This window comes from Crocodylus porosus, unplaced genomic scaffold, assembly GCF_001723895.1.
Source record: "Crocodylus porosus isolate Cpor-Errol unplaced genomic scaffold, CroPor_comp1, whole genome shotgun sequence".
NCBI lineage: Eukaryota > Metazoa > Chordata > Crocodylia > Crocodylidae > Crocodylus > Crocodylus porosus.
The window spans coordinates 47,387,833-47,410,579 of NW_017728949.1; the positions used below are offsets into that span (position 1 = coordinate 47,387,833).

The 22,747-nt window shown below is 41.8% G+C and overlaps 1 protein-coding gene across 2 annotated transcripts in view; it reads right to left on the reverse strand.

The window, feature by feature from the left end:
- SCN2A (sodium voltage-gated channel alpha subunit 2) overlaps window positions 1-22,747 on the reverse strand; it is a 128,177-nt gene that overhangs the window by 5,484 nt on the left and 99,946 nt on the right. For both annotated transcript variants that reach the window (XM_019553582.1, XM_019553583.1), the window contains exons 21-26: window positions 19,490-19,612; window positions 7,747-8,028; window positions 6,218-6,271; window positions 4,067-4,204; window positions 2,866-2,970; window positions 1,183-1,453 (exon numbers count right to left, since the gene is read on the reverse strand). In XM_019553582.1, coding sequence (XP_019409127.1) covers window positions 1,183-1,453; window positions 2,866-2,970; window positions 4,067-4,204; window positions 6,218-6,271; window positions 7,747-8,028; window positions 19,490-19,612 — 973 coding nt within the window. The remainder of the gene's footprint in view (window positions 1-1,182; window positions 1,454-2,865; window positions 2,971-4,066; window positions 4,205-6,217; window positions 6,272-7,746; window positions 8,029-19,489; window positions 19,613-22,747) is intronic.

Consider the following 22,747-nt stretch of genomic DNA (forward strand, 5'->3'; position numbering starts at 1 on the left):
AATCTACTGGATACAAAAAATCATGGACTAAATACAGACATTGAATTTATGGCACATTATAATCTGCCTGTCACTCAATAACCCAAGGTAGCATCTACATTTCACCAACTACATTCTGTCACCAGGTCAAAATTCCCCTTTTCCCACCACCTATTTGTCTCACAACTACTGTCTCCCATTGCCTCTGATCCTCACTGCCATGTATTTGCTTTTTCACAGACCTGCATTTTATACATTGACTTCTATTCCACCCAGGAGCACATAAAACAGCAGCAGACTCTCCTTATTCCTGAAGAAGGGTGTTTGTGCCTGAAAGTTTGCAAAGAACAATTTTTCCAACTTTTTAGTTGGTCTAATCAAAGCTATCACATTTACCCAAAGAACTCTGTCTTCCTATTGTCACTCTAGAGCACTCTAGTTCCCAGAATGCCTTGAGCTCTGTGACATGTACTGCCAATACCTGCTGCTTGACACTGCTCTCTGTGCTGCCTTGTGGGGAAGGGTGATAGAGGTTTGCTCTGCACATGTTATTCACATTGTATGCCTCTGACCCAAGAACCGCAGAATCACCACTTTGGAACTTCACACAAAAATATAAGACATAGGACCCAAAACACCAACACTCTATAACATGTCATAAGTAAACACCAATGGCCTGCCAATTCAGTAGCAGGGAAGGAATTGGTTAATATATGCTCAGAAGAGTCTAAGAAAGTGCTATACCCCTAGCTACACAGGAATACAAAATCCGCTAGATTCTACCCCAATCTGACCTAGGGCAAAAAAATCCTTCCTATTCCCAGATTTGGCAATCAATATGACCCTGACTGGATGCTCTGGCCAGTAACCTCTGGGTTTTCTAAGTACTAACTGGATCAACATAGCATGAAAGAATGCCTGTCAATTTGTGTCAATTTTGCTTCAAAACAACGCTTTCATGTATTGGTTTGTATTTATACTGGAGTGCAATATCTGTGCAGTATCTAATTTCTGAAAATGTATCACACCTGATGGGTTTAATAGATAAGATAAATGTATAATACTGCTCATTTATTTCATGAACAGTATAAAATTAGAAAAATAGCACATGAAAAAATCAAGCTGTATGGTGATAGTACTGAAGTCAAATGTTAATGGCCCCAATACTCCCATGGTCCCTTCTTGAAAGTGAAATGTTCTTACCTACTATGGAGAGAATAACAACCACAAAATCAAAAATGTTCCAGCCTATGGTGAAGTAGTAATGGCGGAGTGAGATCAGTTTCAGGACACATTCTCCAGTGAAAAGGACAATGAACACTAGGTTAATCCGAGATAAAATAGTTTCCATTTCTTTACTCTGATCATCTGTTTCTACCATCATGGTGACCATGTTAAGACAGATAAGAATCATAATACTGATATCAAATGCTTGTTTCGTAACAAAGTCGAAGACCATGCCTTGAAACTTGTTCTATGGGTAAAAAAGAGACAGAGAGAGAGAATCAATACATTATGCACACACCTTGAGCCAGATTCTCTTCCATTAGGCACATAAATGGACTTAGGAGCCTAAGTGCAACTCTGCTTCATCTTGCTTGAGTCTCAGATAAACAGTTAATGCGAAATGTGAGTGAGTCCCCCTCCTCTCCCTCTTCCACCTCACTGTTTTTTGTGACTCAGTCTTAACAGTAAGACAATAGTGTGCTACCAGTATAATGCATTCATGGATTTTCAGGAGCTGAACAGAATGGAACAGACTACTTAGGTAGACTAGAAACTGCTATTTTTTTTATAATTCCCCTTTCCAAGTTACTAGAAATTAACTGAATTGATTACACATTATAATCTTATTTTGTTTAAAACTATTTTTATATATTCATTTATTTGTCTGAACAAAGACTGTTGCATGCAAACTGAATACACAGGCATTTAATAATTGTATTTACACCTATTACAGAATGCATTTTAAAATGCATGTCTTCTTTTTCAAAGGAGATTTGGTCATCTTATATCTTATCATATATCTTCCAAGTGGTAGCGATACAATGAACTAAAAAACCCCAGTATTCACCTTTGGAGAAGCTGACATAAAAGTCCTACTGTTTGCCCATGCCATGACTTCCCTTGCCTGAAAACTTATAAAGATTTAGGACCAAAGAAAATCCAACCCTCCCCCAACAAGTATTGATACTATCATTAGCCTCAAATAACTACGAAAAAACACTCACTGCAGAAAATTTTGTTTCCATCTCTGTATCTGGAGAGGATTTCCTGCCTGTGCAGTCAACCTGGTTCTTGTGCAGGACAGCACATGATTTCAAAGACCCTTGGGGATGTGCACTCTCTGAGGAGTATACACCCCCGCTTTGTGGGAACTCCCTGAATGACATTGTGCTGGACTTAGGCTGGGTAATTGAAGGATCAGGGATCTTCCATTGCCTGGATAATCCAACCTTCCATATCTCAGACAGACACATCAAGGAATGGGAGCCTCACTAAGTCAGTGGGCTACAATACTTTGCACAGAATGGCTGTGGGGCCATTTGTGGCCTGAGAAAAATATTCCCTCGTGAGGCACCCATACTTTTGGTTCAGTTCTTGATCCATAGTTATTTTCTTTCATCAGACCACTGGTCTGAAGGGTAATGTTTACAATCCCTCATGCCTTTCAACAGCTGGAAAGTGAGAATGGAAAGCAAAGGAGACTCCTGTACATGAAAGGTAGTTACTGGATACAGATAGTTATTTGTGAGTAAAACAGATTAGGTTTTCCTTTATTTCAGTTATGTTTTCTCCTTACAGCCTAACCATATGCATTATTTAAATAGTCTAACAAAAATTAAAGGTTAAATGGAGGGATGAGAAAGGAATTTTCCTTCTTACCGCTGGTCTAGGTATAGGTTTTTGTGGTTTCTTTGAACCCAACTTTTTCATTGCATTGTAATATTTCTTCTGTTCTTCTGTCATAAAGATGTCTTGCCCTCCAAAGTAAATACATGAAATCAGAAATGGTTACAATCATGTGTCTCCAACCGAATGGACAGAGACAAGCTGGCTCTCTCACCCTTATTATATTTTAATTATAATATAGGGAACTAGTAGCTTGCCTTCCCTTCTTAAAGATTCCCTTCTTAAAGACCTTCCTTTCTTAAAGATTCTGCAAGCTTTTCTTTGAGAAGCTCTTACACTTCCAGTAGACCTCTGATGTCTCATAGATGATAGATATGCCTTTTTCACTTACTGCCTTTCAACTTGGACTGACATAAAAACCATTACCATTCTCCAGTTCTTTCCCCTTATTTTTATCCTTAGAAAAATCCAGGTGATATTCCAAAATTCAGGTGACATTGGGAGCCACAAAAGTAAGTGTTAGTAGGCTTGAGGGATTAGGATGGACAGGCTAAACTCTCTTCCCTCCCTAGCACATGGTACCAGCAGCTCATTCCTCTCACTGCACTGGGAAAGCATGTGGAGATCCCAAAACTGCCAGATGGAGATTATTATAAAGACTCAAGTTATGCTGGGCTTTCCCATGTCAAACAACATATAGAGCCTACTCTCCTTCCACTGCCTTTTCCTGCTGTAAGATAATGTGATTATATTTGTAGCTCAAGTAACAACAACATTTGTATTAGTGCTTACAAAGTAATGTCTAAACACAGTACTGTATAAAGAAAAACAACTTGACAACTATTAGTATATTTTGTAAAACCACATGAGTCAGCTTTCAGATGTAGAAGCCCACATTTCTTTTCTTCTTTGACATGGCAATTATAAATGGCTAGACTATTTATTATTTGGTGTATTTACTGAATTTTTTTTCAAAGATTATCTTTTTTTCCTTATTTAGCTTGAATAAATATGCATGTTTATGGTTTTGTTCATATGTCTGTGTACTCAGCTTGCTAAATTACAAACCATTAATAATTAAGTACATTTACTAGATGTTCAGTTCTATATGTTCAGTTTGTTAATCCTTTCAAAAGAGTAAAATGGTACTTTTTATTTAGTTCACTGTGCATTAGGCCAAAAAAGCATCACAGGTGTATTTAGTTTGTTTAAAGAGGAGTGATAAAATACTTATCTTCTTTTTCTGCTGGTTGAAGTTATCAATAATGACACCAATGAACAGGTTCAAGGTAAAGAATGATCCAAAGATTATAAAGATGACAAAGTAAAGATACATATACAGGTTTTCCTCATACATAGGCTGATCCAATACCTAGAGAAATGGGCAAATGTTAAACTATAGTAACAGTGTGGACACCAAGAATCTTATTTGTTTTATAAAATGTCAGGCTCTGTTATGCTGGCTCATGCATCTTGTGAGCAAGACTCCATGTACTCTACAATGTTGTCTCCACTGAACTGTGCTATTAACAACTGTAGAAAGAAATTCTAAAAACATGATATGAGTGTTAATTAACATGCCTGACTCTGTAGGCAGCTTGAAACAACAGCTATAAGATATGTGAACCGTCACTTTCATTTCCATCAAGGCCTTGGGGACTCATCACTTCCACTAGCTTGTAGTTTGGGATTTTTCAAAGAGGCCATGGAGTTCAGCATTTTTGCCATAGGGTATGACATTTTGTTTTCTATTTTTCTCCACTGCCAGGGCTCCTCTGAAGCTGACCCTTGTTTACCAAATTTTACTCCAAGAGGGAATTAATTGTTGTTGAGTATTTTCTCCAAGCAGTTTTATGGAGCAATGCAGGATAGGGTGGGAGATCTGGGGCCATGTCTGCATGAGAAGTGTTTTATTGGGATAGGTTTACCAGTATGTGATGAATCACACAGTATGCCTGTCACTAAATGGGATGTGGACAAGCAGCAAAGCAGCCTGATTGGGAACAGGGCTCACACGGAAGCAGGAGGCTGCCTGACTGAGAATGGCCCAGCTATTTGTGTTAAGAACAGGTCCTGAGCCATGGAGCCAGCTGTTTGCTGCAAGCAGCTGGGAGAAGAACACCACCCGGCTGGAGCTGTTGCTCACGCAACTTCTTGGAGGTACAGGACAGGAATTATGGGGATGATTGGAGGTTTCTGTTCCTGAGGTATGACCTAAAACTACACCCTGCTGGGTTTGGATGGTGTGGTGGGACTGCTGGTGGCGCAGCAGCTCTCAGGAAATGCCACACCTGTGCCTCCCCAGTGAAGGGCAAGTATGGGGCTCCAGAAAGCCTCAGCCCCTGCTGCCTTGTGGGTTACCTCATTTAGGAGAAAGGCTAGGGGAGCACACCCCAAAATAAAAGCACAGGGCCCAGGTTCATGAAGTGAGGCCTGAGGCAGGGAGCAGAGGGCCTGAGATGGGGTCCAGGTCCAACAGTGAGGCCTGAGGCTCAAATGGGGGGTGGGATAAGTTTGGGATTGAGAAGCCCCAGTGTAGGGGCACAAGTTTGAGGGTGGGATTGAAAGCCCAATGCGGGGTGCAGGGATTGAGAGTCCTGACATGAGGCACAGGGATCGCAGGCCCCAGTGTGAGGGCAATGGAGTGAAGCTATGGATGCTAGCTGCAAGGCATGGGACACGGTATAAGGAGATGTTGGGAGCCATGTATAGGATCTTGGCATCAGGGCAATTAAATGGGCAGCTGCCTGCCTTGTTAACATCTTCCATTTAGTTTCATCAAAGGAGTGGCAGGTGAGGCAGTTATCCCTGAGACAAGTAGGCAGGCCAATGACCACTTGTTACACAGGATCACATTCTAGAAAGGTCTCCTATCATGAAGACACCTAACAGCATGGTAAAATCTGGGATTTTACCAGTTTATTTCACCTCCTACTAAGGGCCAGAACACAACTTGCAGCCATGAAATACAGGGAGAGAGATGTGTAAGGTGCTCAGAGCAGAGAACAGTACAGGAACCGAGAACTGAAAACCTAATGAACCTGAGAGCCCAGTGAAAAGCTCATCATGGAAAACAGTGTTGCAAATAAACATCCGCAAATTGTATATCAATGGACGTGTTCACTTATAGGTGTTTTTGAAATTTGGCATAGGAGTACAAGGTATTTTGTGGCATTTTGTTGCTATGAATCTGTCCCATGTCTAGTAAACAGGATCCCTCAGAGATCTTCCTTTGCTCTCTTTTTCCCTTCTATTGCACTCCAGTTTCTGTCTGACAGAACTTTATCGAATCCAATGTTATCTTATTTTCATTGTCATTCATGTATGATATCAAATTACATTACTTGGATCCTTGACTCAAACACATGACTCAGAATATACTTACATTGCGAGAATCCACTGCTGCATACATGATATCCATCCATCCTTTAAATGTGGCCTATAAAAAGAACATGTATTTAACTTCTGCTGTTCCTACGAGGTTGTTAGCTGGAGAAATTGTTTAAGAATGCAAGGCTACTATGTTCATTCCACATTTTAAAACCCGGGTAACAGGCTAGATAACCTTTGGCTCTCAGCCAAGTAATTATTATCAATATACAGTCAGCTAAATTCCTAATTCCTGAGTCCTAATATTTGACTACAAGAGATACTGTATCCAGTTAAAAGTCTTGACTAATTTAAACAATAGCTGAAATAAAAGTGTGGGGGTGTATTATGATGTATAGGATGTAGAGGACTGTTTTTGACCACAGTTAAAAGTTAACTAGATTTTCCACTTAAAACTTAGCATGTTGTTCTTTATATTACTCTGTATATATATGGCTTTATACAAATTCTGGACTCATCATCACTGGTTCTGTTGCTCAAACATACTATGCATTTAAACATTACAGTGGATACTCCACATAGCTCAGAGCATGCTTTCGTCTCCTTAGGCATATCTACCACATGTTCTCCTAGCCATGAAAGGTGCCATGGATTGAATGTGTGTCTGCTCCTCAACATATTAAACACTTAATTTTGCAACCAGTCAGGTACATGGCAATTACTTTACCCTAGACCATGGGCAATTAACTTGTTCTGTGTTTGCTACAGCTGGATTGCTACTATAACTACAACAGGAAAATTTGGAATAATTAGTTTTAAAATGATGGCATAATATCTAGCCAAACCCTGAGAAAAAAAAGGACTTTTCAAGCTGGAAAAACACTCTGGGCCTAAAAAGGTCAGAAAGTTGAGGAAAATATTCTTGTTTGGAACTGATACATTTCTTAGTGCTTTTCAGAATCGTCAGCTAAAGTAAAGAACATCAAAAGGTGCCCAGAATAAAGTAATCACACTTGAAAGGAATGGTGTGATCCCATGTCTTATGGAATTATGGAAAGTGTTTGTTTAATATTTGTGAGTTTACATTAAAAAAACCACTTTTTGCTTTAAATATTTTCTTAGAGAAAAGGAACCAATAGAAGATGAAACAATGGGACAGTCCGAAGTTAAAACTTAGAAGGCAGAATCAGTGCCATGCCTACAATACACATGCTGCATTGCTGGAAATATCAGCTCTTGCCAGGTGTCCCACAAGTTCTGGTCAAACAAATTTAGGAGCTCAAGCAGCATTCCAGTTTCCTGGCACTTACCAAAGTTGCCCTTCTTCAAGTCAAAAGAAAGGCCTACATACAGAAATGGCTACAGATTCAAAACACACCATTATTTATGGTGAGTGCCCATTTCTGTTTGCTTGAGATTTCTTCTCCAGGCAACTTAACACATATGTAAGGATTTTCATGAGTACAATGGTAAACCAGGAATATTTTTCAAGGTGGAACAACATTACTAAATGACAAAAAGCAATGATAAATTACTCTTCAGTACTACAAATAAATAATAAGAGACATTAGAGTAGTGACTTACAACTTGAAGAAGAGAAAGATAACCAAGTCCTACATTATCAAAGTTCACTTTCACATTTTTCCATCGGGCAGTTTTATTGTTTGCTATAAGGTCTTCACATTGACTGTAATTATTGATTTGGCTGACATCAAACCTCTCATCATTTGTGGTGTTAACACAGTAGTAGAATTTGCCAGCAAATAGATTTACTCCCATGATGCTGAAGATTAGCCAAAAAATGAGACAAACAAGAAGCACATTCATAATGGATGGAATTGCTCCTAAGAGGGCATTCACAACCACCTAGTGTACAAATAAAATATAAGGAAAATAAGGTTAGAATATGTATGCTAATAAAAGAAGTATTTTATCTTTAATCAATCTTTCTCAAAAGTCATATTACTTATAATGTTGTGTTCTATCTTCAAGTTGCTGAAAGTAACTCATACAATTGATAGAACAAACAACAGCTGAATAAAATCAGAACTTGGAAACAAGAGCAGGTAAAATAAATAAACAAAGACCTGTTAATGGTAGGATGTTGCCTTATAATTTGAATACTATAAGAAGACAATAGATCCTAAATCCAGAGCCAACAATAAAAATAGACCATTTGAAAGGCTAGTAGGCCTAATGGTTGGTGTTAAGAATGGTTTCATTAAATGATTCAATAATAATCTTGAGAGCAACATGGTAAATTTAGCTACAAGTGACACTTAGTAGGGAATAACTTCAAATACTAGTAAAGTAATGGAAAATGACTTTGAGATATAAATATGTGGGTTAACAAAGTATTAAGTAGACATATCATCATGAATTAAGCAAAGAGCTTATACACGAACCGGTGTTTAAAGCATGAAATTATAGTTATGAAATTACTCAATGTACTTAACAGACACCAAGCCTTGCAAGACCCTTAAATCAATGTTGTCTGTATATGAGACATAGACCTAGGGTGGATTCGGGGAGAGGTGCAGTGGTGTGGCTGCACTCCCTTTAAGTTGTGTGCTGCACACCCAGTAAGCTCCTAGGGTTCACTGACATTTCAGCAGAGCTCCACACGTGCTGTGAGCTCTGAGCTCACTGGCTGGTTGGTGTAGGGTCAGCCTGGAGTCCCTACTTTCACACATCTACAGTCTGCTGCTGTTTGCTTTTCTTCTCCCTCTCTGCCTCCCCCTCCTGAATTCAGCAGCAGGGGAAAGTAGCAGGCCCTGCTTTCATACAGCTCTGAAAGCTCTACACCACTGCTGCTCACTAGTCCTCTATTTTTCCCTGCTGCTGAAATCAGGGGTGGAGGAGGGCAGCAGGCTCTGGAGCTGCATTCAACCAGAAACTCCAGGCAGACCTTGCACCAACCAGCTGCTGAGCTCTTGGAGTTCACTGGTATCCAGGATCACAGCAAAGGGCTGTGGCCTGTTTGGCTGTGTAGCATATGTACAATTAGCCCTCTTCACTGTTCATGCAGCATGCTGCCAAAGGAGTTGTGGCTGCAACCCCATCACTGTAATTATGGATCTGCCTATGCACTGGGCTTGGCAGTGGACAGCTGTGGCAAAGCACAGGTTCCTCCTCCCAGCACCAACTCCTTGCCCACCCCTCTCTCCAGATGTAGGTTGGCCACAGGCACTGGCAGGAGGGGCATAAGCACCACCACTGCTCTTCCTGACTGATCCCAGTGCCCCTCACAGCTTCTCCCTGCAGCTGGAGTAGGGCAGGAGCAGTTCTGGGGCTACCCCTGTGTCTGCATCACCTGGAAACAGTTGCAGTAGCAGCAGAGGGAGGTATGACCACATCACTTCACCCCTGTTATGTTTTCCAATGTACAATACAAAAGCTGTGTAAATACATTCAAATGATCCAGGAAAATGTTCCCTGTTGCCCCCTCCCAATAGAAAAAACTTACCCTGAGAGCCTTGGACAGACATAAGAAAAGTCAAACTGCTGAGGAGAAAAAATCCAGTAATGTTGAGGATTCACAGTTAAGGGACCCTATGCATGCATCCCAGTGTACTATGTAGGATCCCCTATCTTCCTGGGGACAGGTGGCAATAGTGTGCACAGTGAAGCCCTGACTGCCTGACCCAGGCTGCTCAGGATCGTATGCAGGGCTCACAGCAGCTTCAGCAGTCCATGCCTCCCTGCGGCCCTGGAGTACTGCGTGGGTATGATGAAAGTCTATGTTCTGCTCTCTGTTCACCGGGAACAGTAGATTTCAGCCCAACCAACACACTGGCACATCTACACGAGACACTTTAATGAGCAGTAGAGCAAATTACTGCTTAGTAAGCATACTGCACCATTTACATGTACAAACCTATACTGCACAGTAATTTGCTCTACTTGGTAGTTAATTTGCTACCTGCAGATGCAAGTAGCAAATTAACTGCTGAGTAATTACTGAACAGTAAGGCATGTGTAGATGGCTGACAGCTGGGAAGGAGCTGGAAAGCAGGGATTGCTCCCTGCTCCTGGAAGCCGCCTGCTGCTAAGGTGGGCTCTGCCACTGGAGACTGAGTGGGGACAATGCCCCCAGGAGCTCCCTGCTACTGGGGTACAGGGACATTGTCCCCACCTGGGCTCTGGCGGTGGAGTCCAGCCTAGCAGCAGGTAACTCCCAGGGGCAGGGAGCAATCTCCCAGCCCCCTGCTTTGTGATCATGGAGCTGGGGCTGGAAGCTCCCTGTGCAGGGAAAGTTCTCTGCCTACTGTGGAGCTGTTCCAGGCCAGCCTGTTTTGATCAGTGCCCTGTCAGCTCCGTGCTGCCTCTACAGACGTCCTTGCAGTGGTCATGGCTGGCTAAGAACTGTCAAAGTCTGAAGCAGGTTCCAGCCCCACAGCTCCTTCCAAGCCCTCTACCCCTGATCTCAGAGTCGGAAGCTCCCTGCTGCTGAGGCAGGGGGACATTGTTTCTGCCCAGGTTCCAGTGGTGGAGTCTGCCCTAGCATCAGGCAGCTCCTGGGAGCAGGGAGCAATCTCCCAGCCCCTGCCAGGAGACAGCTGTCTCCTGGCCCCAGGCTCCTTGCCAGCCCCTGGACTAACACCCAGGGGGAATCTAGGGCCTCCCCTGGCTGCTGCAGCGGGGATCGAGCAGTGTGGGAACAAATCTGCTCCCAAATGCACACAAGTGTAGATGCCTGCCCAGGGTGGGTTTACTCCAGAGTAAATTACTCTGGAATAAACCCATCCAGAAGAATTTGCACCTATAGATGTGCTCACTGTTTCCTGTGAGGGGCAGCTGCGAGCAAAGTACATTGGAACGCTGGAGGACTGTTCTGCAGCTTCTCTTGGAAGAGCAAGTATACAGATGTTCAGTCTCTCAAGAGAAACACTCCTGGGAATAATTTAACTTTGGTTTGTTCCTGGGCTATTTTTCTCTCAGAGTATCCATTTTTTCACTGGGAGAAAAATCTTGAATGTCTATACACTTATGGTTAGTACTGAGAAAGCAGTGACTTTCCCAGTAGAAACTGAACTTCTGTATATGGCCAAAGGTTGTATATGCTTAAACATAGTGCCATAAGTCAAAACGGTATATTGTATGCAAAACCCTGTAGATTCTGTTGACCCCTTAAATATTAACGTTGGATCTGAAGTTATTAGCCCCATTTGTAATGTAGCTAGTGGAGTCCTGACAAACTGATAGTGCTGCCTTCCAGAGTTTAGTTACCCTTTCTAGAGCTTTTGAGAGCCTATATAAGTGTAAAAGGAGATTTCACAATGTGGATGCTTTTTGATAAAAAGAAAAATCACAATAGTTTCCTAGAAAATTCTATCAGAAAACAGGTTAGCATTTTCTAATAGCATCTCTAGCACTTGTAGCCACTTCTAGTTTTCTGGTGAAAAACATGCATTTGCTTAAATGCAAGAAAGATTGTTGGAATGGTGTATAATAATATGCAAGCCTCTTCATATTTCTTTTTCTATGGAAGCTTTTTGTTTGTGCTAAATAATGACACTCTAAGAACTACTGGCTCTGTTTGCAACCTAGAAATTTTGACCCTTTACAGAAAGGGCAAAAATACTGATTAAGACAAGGTTTTTAAGGAGAGAACTATTTGTTGCATGTTTCTCAGGTGTAGGATATTGTTAATGACAACCAAGTGTCCCTTGATGGAACTAGAAGACTAGAGGCCCCATGCCCTTCCTGCTGGAACCAGAATGGAAATGGAGAGTCATGCAGGGATTTCTGTTCTCCAGCCCTGAGGACAGTTGAATGTACAGGAATATACTCACTGGCTGTCCACCCTGCTGTCCCCAAACTTGTCCTATGGAGGTAGGGGGACAACAGAGCCATATATATATGCAATTATATCTGGAATCCCATAACTGGAAGCGCTTCAAAAGGAAGCATTTCCAAATAACTTCTATTTCACCTAGTTTATTTTTGGATTGCTTCAACCATTCTTGGAGTGGGTCATAAGGCATGCATATCCATCCACTTTCCCTTTGAAGTTCTTCATATGTATTTGAGGCACTTCACATTTACATCTGCCCAGAGCCTTAGCCTCTTAAGTAGCTGCCTTTTCTATCAGGAGTTCTAGCCCAAGGGAAATGGTGTATTGCAATATGTGAGTCAGGGATTATGCTAAGTAAATAAAGAGAGATCTAACAAGTTCTGTGCCTTTTTGGGAAATCTGGGAACTCCCAAAGTTTTGCAGCATTGTAATAAATACCACAGTGACTGAAAGTCTCAATTATGGCCCATGGAGTGCTGTGTGACTTCCTTGCTCATGCAAATAAATACTTTTAACTTTTCATGTGCCAGATATATAACGCATAGCCTCTTGATTATTGACTTCACATTCTGAAAAGATGCCCCAGTCTGCTCTAATTTTTCTGACTACTTCTTACCATCATCGTCAACTTAATCTATGTATTTTTTTCCTAATCATACCCTTAATTTTCCAGAAGATTCCTTTACAGACTTATTTGTTCCAGTTATATGTTAATGTAGACTCTCTAAGTCAGTATATCTAAAGCTAAGAAGTCTAAACCTGAAAGGCATTTATTTAGTACTGCAGTTGGCTTCCTAAATACATCGGAAGGACCACATGATACATTAGTACATGTATTACGTATGTGATACAATACTGAACAGAAAATTGTATACATCAAATTACATATGGAAGTTCTCAGCTCTCTGGCCCTCGTAAAACTGAAATGCTGCTTAATCAATGCATATCTGGATAGCCTAAGCACTTATTGTTTTCAGTCAATTTTTTTTTGGCCATTGAAGCATATTGACTTCTGCTAAAGAGATTTATTCTGCACTCTCACAATCCTTACATTCAGCTACACTCTTGTAAACTTTCACTTGAAGAAAAGAATCAGATTCAACTGTAATAACGTGATTTCAAAGTCCCAGAGGCAAAACAAATTGTGAAGTATTAATTAAAAAAATATGCCCACTCCAGAATTCACAGTGCAAATTGCTAAAGTTACTATGATTATGATAAAGTGTAAATATAGATTTCACATACTGTGGGATATTTACTGATATTAATAACAATATTCTTAATTTAATGTCACACATGCATCACTATTAAAATCACATTGGGTATTTATGCAAATAATGCAAATGTCTTATTCTCTGTGTCAACAAAATTTTCGTTTTAGTTCATTTATAAAAATATTATTCATGGGCTATTGCTTTACCAAATTATCATTTATATCATTTACCAAAATAAAAAATATCTTTAACTAAAATATGAAAAATTTAACATCTGAAATTATGTCTATAGCAGTAACTATGAAAACTGTTTCTTTTAATACAGTATACTATTTGCTTATGTTTGAAACACAGGCTGAAAAGTATTCGTGTGAATTATATTTCATCTGTTTAAAAGAACAACAAATGAAAAATGACCTAGTTTTGCAACTAATCTGACCTTGTAATTTGGCCTTGTAATACTAAATCCAAACTACAGTCCTTGAGCATTGGATGAAGAGTAACCATCACCACTGCTGTATTATGTCCATACAGGACATGGTGTCTCTGAGTGTGGAGGGAAAGTATTCTGGGCTGTGGACCTTGCTATACTTTCTTAGCCTCACTCCTGCCAATTCCAAATATGCCTTTTTTAGGTGCTACACAATTCTGATAGTAGAATGCACATACCCTTTGCATGCATCTAGTGTTAAGTTAAATGGATAGAGGATCCTGTAGCCCTCTCCCTTTCTAGTCCTAATTTGTTTTTTTTGATAGCACCAGCTCTCATAAGCTTATGACAATAAAAATGACAAATTCTAACTAAAAGAGATTTTTCTAACGGGATTTAAACCTTAAGATTGTATGTTAAAAAGGGGAGAAAAACCCCCTTTTTTTGGAAAAAGCTGTGGTAAATTACTACCTGAAAATAACAAGGAATTCTACCATCAAACCACAATACAAAATGGATTCTGTGAGGAGCTTCCCCTGTCCCAGTCCAGGTGAGAGAGCTGGGATATGTATGGGGGCGAGTACCGGAAAATGGTACCTCCCTGCACATGGGGTGCTGCCACCATGTTGCAGGCTCCCCAGGGCCATCCTTTTGGTGCCCCCTCTAAATCAGAACCTGAGGCTGGTGCCCCACCATTGCAAGCAGAGAATGATTGGGTATAACAGAAATGAACTATTTAATAATAACACTGAAATACTTGAATATCTAAACTCTGCGATCCGACTGAATTCAGTGGGACCGTAAAACAAATGACTACAGAATTTTGCTTTTTATAGAAAATGTGGAAAATCTTTCAGTATTTTACATGATATTTAAGCAATTGTTAAAATTAAACTTATTCTTAACCAGACTTCTAGGCTCTCAAGACTACTGATATTTTTATTTTAAAATATATTTTACTTAAACACAGTTATGAATTATCCTTTCATATAGTGGTATAACAGTGCAGCCACAAGCCCAGCACAGATACAACACATAGATGGAAGCAGCAACTTCTGGTAGTTGCTGTGCCATTGGTGTGATTGTGCAGCTGCAGGGACAGCTGCTTTTTTTCTGCCTCTCCAAATCAGCGCTCAGGGCAACTGACCAAAATATCCCAACCCAAATTACGTTACTGAATTTCATAAGTGTAATAAGGCCACTTATGGAGAAGAATTTTAATAAAAATATTTAAAGGTTTTCCATTGGCTGAAAACATCTGTCCTCAGGAACTGAGTCTCAACACACCCGAGGTGTCTGTTTTTTTCTCTTACTGCTGCATGCTTAGTCATGTATTATTCTTTCTATAATTGCCACATTTTCCACAGCTGACCTACTTTTTTCTCTTTTCAGTTTGAGTCCTGAAGCTTCAGCACTAGCTTATATCATAAATCTTTTGATGGAGATAATAATGTAGTGTGAAGCTTCAAGCTAGAGCTAGATATAAGCTAGCCTCCTTTGCTGCAAGAAAATAAGTGGGAGGGGTGCGGGACTGTGGCAGCAACACACACGCCAAGAAAGAGAACAGACAGCAGAAAAAGATCATGGAAAAGAACAGTATGGCCACATCTGGACAAGCGCAGCCATATGTATGTGGTACCGCACCAGCAGGGCCAGGGCACTGTGGATGGGGAGTGAGGGGCACCAACAGGGCTGGGGGCTGTGGCTTGCGAGTGAGTGGCAATGGTATGGGCAGGGCACTGGCATATCAGGGCTGCTCAGCGCCACAAAGTAGTGGGAACAGACGCAGCTGGACCCACATCCTGATGAGTGAAGGGGGCGGGGGGAGCTCTGATTTTCCATGATAAAAAACCAAAATCAAATACTAAAACGTATAGGTATTTAGAATTTATTTTATTATAATGATTAAGGCACTGGTAGGTTTCCAAATTGCTTTAAAATTGTAAATATATCAATAAAACATTGTGCTCAATTGATCCATATATGTAAATAATTGTGTTTCATTTTAATCATGGATTTAGGGTTTTTTAATCAAAGAATTTGCTATTTTTATCAGAAAATTTGTAATTTTTAAACAGAGAGTTTAAAAATCAAACTAATCTACTGAAATGGCCACTTTATTATATATTTACTAACGAGCATCTACATGAGTTACTGAGCGGTCAACCTGCGTGAATAGGGAAGGATTTGATTCAGATTCAGCTGATTTGGAGGACAGCGATTCAATTCAGATATTCGGTTCACTGTCCTGAATCAAGTCAGCTGAATCAGCTTTAGAAGATTTGGCGCTGATTTGGAGAGATTCAGTGATTCTAATCAGCTGGGGAGAAGCAGGAACAGCTGGGCGACTCCACCTGTTGCATGGCGCAGGTGCAGCATGGCTTGGCAGTGCACTGCACACTGTCTGGGAGCTGAGGCCACTAAGGCTGAGTGGTGCCAGGCTCCGGCTGACAGGTGGAGCTGCCCCAGTTCCCAGACTGTGTATGGAGCCCTGCTGAGCCATGCTGCACCTGTGTTATGTGGCAGCTGCTACACGGGTGCCAAGCAAGGGGGGCAATCCCTGCTGCCCCCCACTGACCCGCAAAGTGCAGGGGGGACTCTACCATGAGCCCTCAGAGGCCCTGATCCCTGCTGCCAGAGCCAGTGAGGGGCTATTTTTTTTTTTAAGTGCCAGGAAGCTGGGCTGGGCTTGGCAGGGGATGGGGCTGGGCAGGGCAGCCATGAGGGCTTCTCTCACAGCTCCTCCAGCTGTTCCTGCCTTTGCCCTGGCAGAGGGAGCTGGTTGCCCAGCTGGCACAGGGGGAGGTGCAATGCAGGCACAGCTCACTCTGGGTGGCAGCAGGGTATAGCTTCTGCTCCCAGCACTGCCGTGCCCATATCAGCACTAGGAGCGGGGGCTATGCCCTGCCGCTGTTTGCCAGCCGGCACAGGAGAGGTGCAGGATATGGGCACGGCAGCACTGGGAGCAGGGGCTATGCCCTGTGGCCGCTTGCCCCCTTCCACTTGGAGCAAACTGCATCCACATCCTCCCCCCCAACCCTCGCTGGGCAAGCGGCCACAGGGCAGAGCCTCCACTCCCAACACTGCGGCAACCACATCCCGCACCCCCCCCACCCCTAAACCCAAGTAATGCGCCTCCCTGCCCCGGCTGGGCAGCTTGTCCCAGCTCCAATCCCTCTTTTTCCCTTTCCCTCCCTCCCTCCCTCCCTCCCCCAGCCCCAACAGACTTACCAGCTGGAGGCAGCTGTGTCAGATGCCTGTATAATCTATGGCTGAATCGCCGAAGCGGCTGAATCTTTTCTGAATTGATTTGAATGCTTCATATCAATTCCGAGCTTTTACTTTATCTCCCAATTCAATTCACATTCAGAGATTCAGTCCCCAAATCAGGCCAAATCTCCTCTGAATCAAATCAGCTACCAAAGCTTCGCACAGCCTACTACACAGTTGATTAATTACCTGTGCAGTAGACATCTCAGCATCTACTGGCCTCTATGATACTTGTGAATACAGGTACTATACAGTTGTGGAGTAAAAAACTTTGCAGCAGCACCCATGTAGACACTGGAAGGGCTGACTGAAGCACGAGGGTCCTTCAGTGTGGGGGCTGCCTGCTGGATAGCCTCACATTGAGGCTCTCTCATGTCCTAGCCAGCCCCTTCGCAGCATGCTGAGCTGAAGGGAGCAGCCTCTGGCTGGCAGGCTGACCCCTGCTAGCTGGGGCTGCTCCGACCCCGCCCAACATGCTGCACATGAATAAACTGCAGAGCAATAAACTGCAGAGCAATAACCTCACTCAAAATAATTAAATCAGGATTTGAATGCTTTTCTAAAAAAATATAGTAGAGCTCAACTTCAAATTATGGATGTGATGCAGAAACAATAGAGTGGGTTTTATGGTCTTTGTTATTCAGATTATATCAGTGGTCTGATGGGCCAGTTGAGTGGTCTGGTGGCCATCTGCATGCCATATTCCATGGGCAGGGTCAGTTCATGGGCCTGCTCCAGTACAGCATCAGGGCATGTGGTCAGTCTACAGGTGTGACCCCACATGCCAGCCCAACCTCACATGCTGGATCCAACCACAGAGTGACCCCCTGCAAATCATCCTGACCCTGCATGCTGCCCAACCCCATGCATCAGCCTGACCCTATACAGTGGATCTGGCCACAGAGGAACCCCATGCACCACATCATTCTGCCTCAGGGCTTCCTCTGGGTCCAAAACTTTGGTAGCAGCAGAGCAGTGCCAACATTAATGGCTACCACTCTAAAAGTCATGTCAACTAATACTGCCACTCTTCCCCTGCTGCCAATTTTTTTTAACCCATGATGAGATCTGCAGGCCAGATGGCAGCCCCACAGGCACGGTTCATCTCACAGGCACATTCTGCCCTGTGTAAGGTAGAAACCTTATCTGGGGTGCTGGGGGCCTCCCAGGGCTGCAGCAGTGGTGATCCTGGTGCACAGAGCCTCGTCAGCAGCTGGAGCATGGCTTTGGCCAGCTAGGCTCCAGTTTCAAGAAGCACCCAATGCAGCTGTGTGCACTGCCTGCTTTTTAGAACCCGCCCCCTTTTTTTTTTTAAGATACCAGGATTTCCCAGTATGTAATTTTGGCTCTGCTCTGCAAATATGCAGTGTGGAGAACCTTTTCACATGTGCTGCATGTGTTTTATGTTGCCTCAAGAGCCTTTGGGGCACTGCAAAGTGCATGCGTGCACTCGTCTGAGTATGCAGTGCAGGACTATATAACCCATTAACATGGATTAACAAGAGGGGAGATTATGGTGCATCACTGGAGATGCAGCTAACTGGGGACCAAATGCCATGTAAGAGAAAAGGGCATAAAACACTCAAACTAGAATTGCCAGGAGTCATTAAAATATGGTTTTCAAATAGATTTTTTTTTTCTTTTAAGCCAAAAGTATTTGGGTTTTGGTTGAATTTCTCCAGAAGGTTTCAGGTTTTGGGGGGGAGGGGCGTGTTGTGGGGTTTTTTTCCTTGTCTTGCCAAAAATCAATATTTTCTGAAAAAACCTTTCCTTTCCTATTTTCTGGCCTGCGTGTGTTCTTTTAGTATTGTGAAGAAAGCTTTAAAGGGCCCCAGTTCCAGCAAAGAACACCTCATCAGCTGTTCCATTTCACTAATACTGACTGGGTTTCACTGTCAAGGTGCCTTTGCTGACTGGACCTATGGCAATGTCTTACAGTAAGAGAGGAGAACTGTCAATAGGTTGTAGGCCACTTCAGGTTTTATGGGTTAAAATCAACATCTTCAAATCACTCTGTATGCAAATCAGTATGCAAGCCAGTGTAGGTCACAGAGTAAGGCCTTCTCACAAAGGAGTAATATGCTCAGAAAAAGAAACACCATCTAGCGCATTGCAATGAACTAATCTCAAGGTGACAAAACCACTTAAACGCTACTAATTTATTTAATGAAAATGTGATGAGTGCATGTACCAAAAAAAAAATTAAAATTTCTATTTAAACAAACAATATTCTATTACAAGAATAAAATGTTTGTAGATATGCATGATGTGGCATATATACTTGCCCTATATATGTTTTAAATGTGTTCTATAAGTGAATTATATTTGATCAGTTCAACTTCAATTTAGTACAACAGTTTTAGAAATTGACAATATATCCATGCAGGTGATAAATAAAGGGCCTTCTTGAAAATTCCCAATTGACTGGGAGATAAAGTGACTTGAATAAATATATTAACATGCTACGACATGTGATTCTATGTAAGCAGATGAAGTGCTTTGCTTACCTATTAGTGATAAATGTTCAAGTAATAAGATGGTAGCATAGAATTTCTGCATGAAATTGTCATTATTTATTCTGCATGCATTATATTAGGTTCTTTCATGCTGTCTTACCCTCATCCCTTCAAATCGTGACAAGGCTCTTAGAGGTCTCAAAGCTCTTAGTGTCCTAAGGGATTTAATCGCACCAAGTTCTGAGTAGCCCAGGGCATTAGCTGTTAAGCTAACCAAAGAGACCTACACAAAAACAGAAAAGCAGTAATGCTCATTAATCTTATATATACTTCTGTACATACAGTTAGAGTAGTAGAGGCCACGAACTTCTAAAGATTAATCAATGTTCAATCTCTTTCTCCAGGAATCCCTCTGTAATGCCAGAATGGTCTTTTAAGTCAGTCAAAGTACAACAAAAGTGTGTTATAGGCTGCCTGTTAATGAAATCATGTTGGTACAAGAGTATATAAATTGCTATATTTGTTCATAAACAAGTCAATATTTAGTGTTATTTGCAGAAAAATGAAGCCTCACACACACACAGAAACCTCCAAAAATTAAGTTGAATTTGAACAGTCAGTTTCCATATCTTCAAAACCTGATTACACAAATGTAACAACTAGTCCAACTACTACATCATTAAATTCCTTTTGGGCTCTTTTAACCAGATTGATTTCTTAATCAGTTCTGCTTTGCACAAATTTGACTTTGGCCTGTAGGTAGATACGCTAATAAACTAGAACAGTTATCAATAAACAATATAATTATTCTTCATCAGTATCTCATAGGAATCCAGTTATTCAAAAATATTTTGGACAGCAGTAGCCACAAAAAAGAGAGATGCTGTACCATCCCTGTAACTGTTCATTGTTCAGTGCTTCCTTCCTCCCACTCACCCAGCATTACGAACAAGCTTGCTCTTATTTCTGTCACTCCAAACAGAAAGGTACCCCCTGCTTTCTGCTTGGACAGCTTCACTGGGTGCCTCCACTCTAATAAATCATTTCAGGGATTAAATTCTTACTAAAGGATACATCAGCAAGGCTGTGGTGAAAGCCATGAGTTTGAGTTTCCCCAAGATATCTAACGATTAGAATGGAATATTTGTTGATAAAATAGGGCTTATTTTACAATGCAGAGAATAGAGAGAATTCATAAGGCCAAATCTTTGACGTCTATAAATTGACAAAATTATACATTTACACTGGCTAATTTACAAACTTCGTAGAAAAGTTAATTTTGCAAACAAGCAACTATGTAAACTCAGAAGATCAGGAACAAGTGTTTATCCATGAATCCATGTTTTTCTAACTTCGGGAGGAATAATCTTACTTGCTAACAGTATTTTTTCCATCTTATTCCTTAGATTCCTGAGACAAAACAGACATGATTCTAGCTTGATTCATGTCATGTATGATGATGATGATGATGATGATGATGATGATGATGATGACGATGAAAAGAAAACCTTACTTACAGGAGAAGTTGGCAGTTTGTTTAACCAAAGCAATACATTTAACCAAAAGTGTTACCTGGAGCAGGCATTAGAAACTGGGTGTGCCAGTGACTCATGTAAGGAATATGCAGCATATATTCAGAGCAGGTAAATATTCAGGATAAATTCAGGACCTCAGCAAGTTGATATGGGGTAGAGCAGCCCTGGACTGGCAGGGATTCCAGGGGGTCAGCTTGCCAACCCAGGGCTGGTCCAGCCCAGCTCAACATGCTGTGGAGGGGCTGGCTTGGGCTCCAGTACAGGGCTAGCTGGCATGCAGCCCCTGTATTGTGCCACCCTCATGCCCCAGCCAACCCCAGTCACTGTCTACATGTACATTTTGGTGCATATAACTACTCCACTGTAGGACAGTACTTGTCCTATACAGTACTGTTCTACATCAGAGTTAATTAAGTTACTGTGCCCTAATATGGGAACACGTGAAGACAGTGATGCTTTACTGTGGAGCTTATTAGTCAGCTCTGCAGTAAAGCGCATGTGCAGTTGCACCCACTGGGTTGCAACTTGCCATCCAGCCACAAAACTCAGCACATCACAAGCAGTGGTGTATTATAAAAACAAATGTAATCAGGTGTTAGAGTTATAATTTGTTGTGAACTAAATAAGTTGGCAAAAATGCTATGATAGAATTGGCCTGGGCAATTCCAGGAAATGTATGTTCATTCTTTGATGGAAATTAAGGCAGGATTGTTAATGGCAGGCAGTAAATCAGTTATACAATGGTAGCTGCAGAACTATAAAGGCAATTCAGTAACAGTTTAAAACCTGCATCTCACATACCCATGTTTGAACATTAACTCACCCATGTTTGAACATTAGTATTATTTTCTGAGATAGGAATCCCTAAGCATGATATCCATAAACATAACTCTCCTCCTCCCCACCGGAAGTACCTCTGGAATCAGAATCTGCTACCTAAAAGCACATCAGCAGTTTGATCATTCTGAAACATGAATCAGTGACTTGGCAATGAACCATTCTGAGTTATTGCTGGTGATGCATGCAGTACCTACTGTTGTTTTGTGTACAAAGGGCATGTGCACAAAATAACAGTAGGTACTGCGTGCCCTGTGCTCCCTGTCGCTGCATTTGCAGGTAGCAAATTAACTGCTAAGTGGAGCAGATTACTGCTCACTAAGAGTCTGCACGTGTAGATGTAGATGCTTACTGTGCAGTAATTTGCTCTACTGCACAGTGAGTACCTCATGTAAACACGTCCAGTGAGAATAAAGTGAACATTTTGTTAACTTTAGTGTACTCATGGTGTTTAACATTTATGCCAAAGATGACAATAATCACATGTAGCCTGGGTGTACTTGGGTTTTGTTTCTCCCTTCTCCAATCAGGGGGGATTGTTAACTGGCAGGTGTGCTGTGGGTGAACTGCTCACAGTTCCCTCTGTCCCTATAGAGCCAGGCCGGGACAGTTATGTGACTTAACTATATACAAATGTATTAATATTAACTTATTACAGAAGAAATAAATTATAAACATATGTACACTTATATATAATATACAGATATATAAGTACAGTTGGGGTGATGGGGCGCACCCAGAGAGTAGTGGTGGACAGGTCATACTCAACCTGGCAAGATGTGAGCAGTGGGGTCCCCCAGGGCTCCGTCCTTGAGCCCACACTGTTTAACATCTTCATCAGCGACTGAGATGAGGGGGTTGAAAGCACGTTGTTCAAGTTTGCTGATGACACTAAGATGTGGGGCGAGGTGGGCACACTTGAAGGGAGAGCGAGGCTACAACTAGATTTAGACAAACTACAAAAGTGGGCAGATGAGGATAGGATGCAGTTCAACGTAGATAAATGCAGGGTGCTGCACCATGGGAGAAGGAATCCACAGAATACA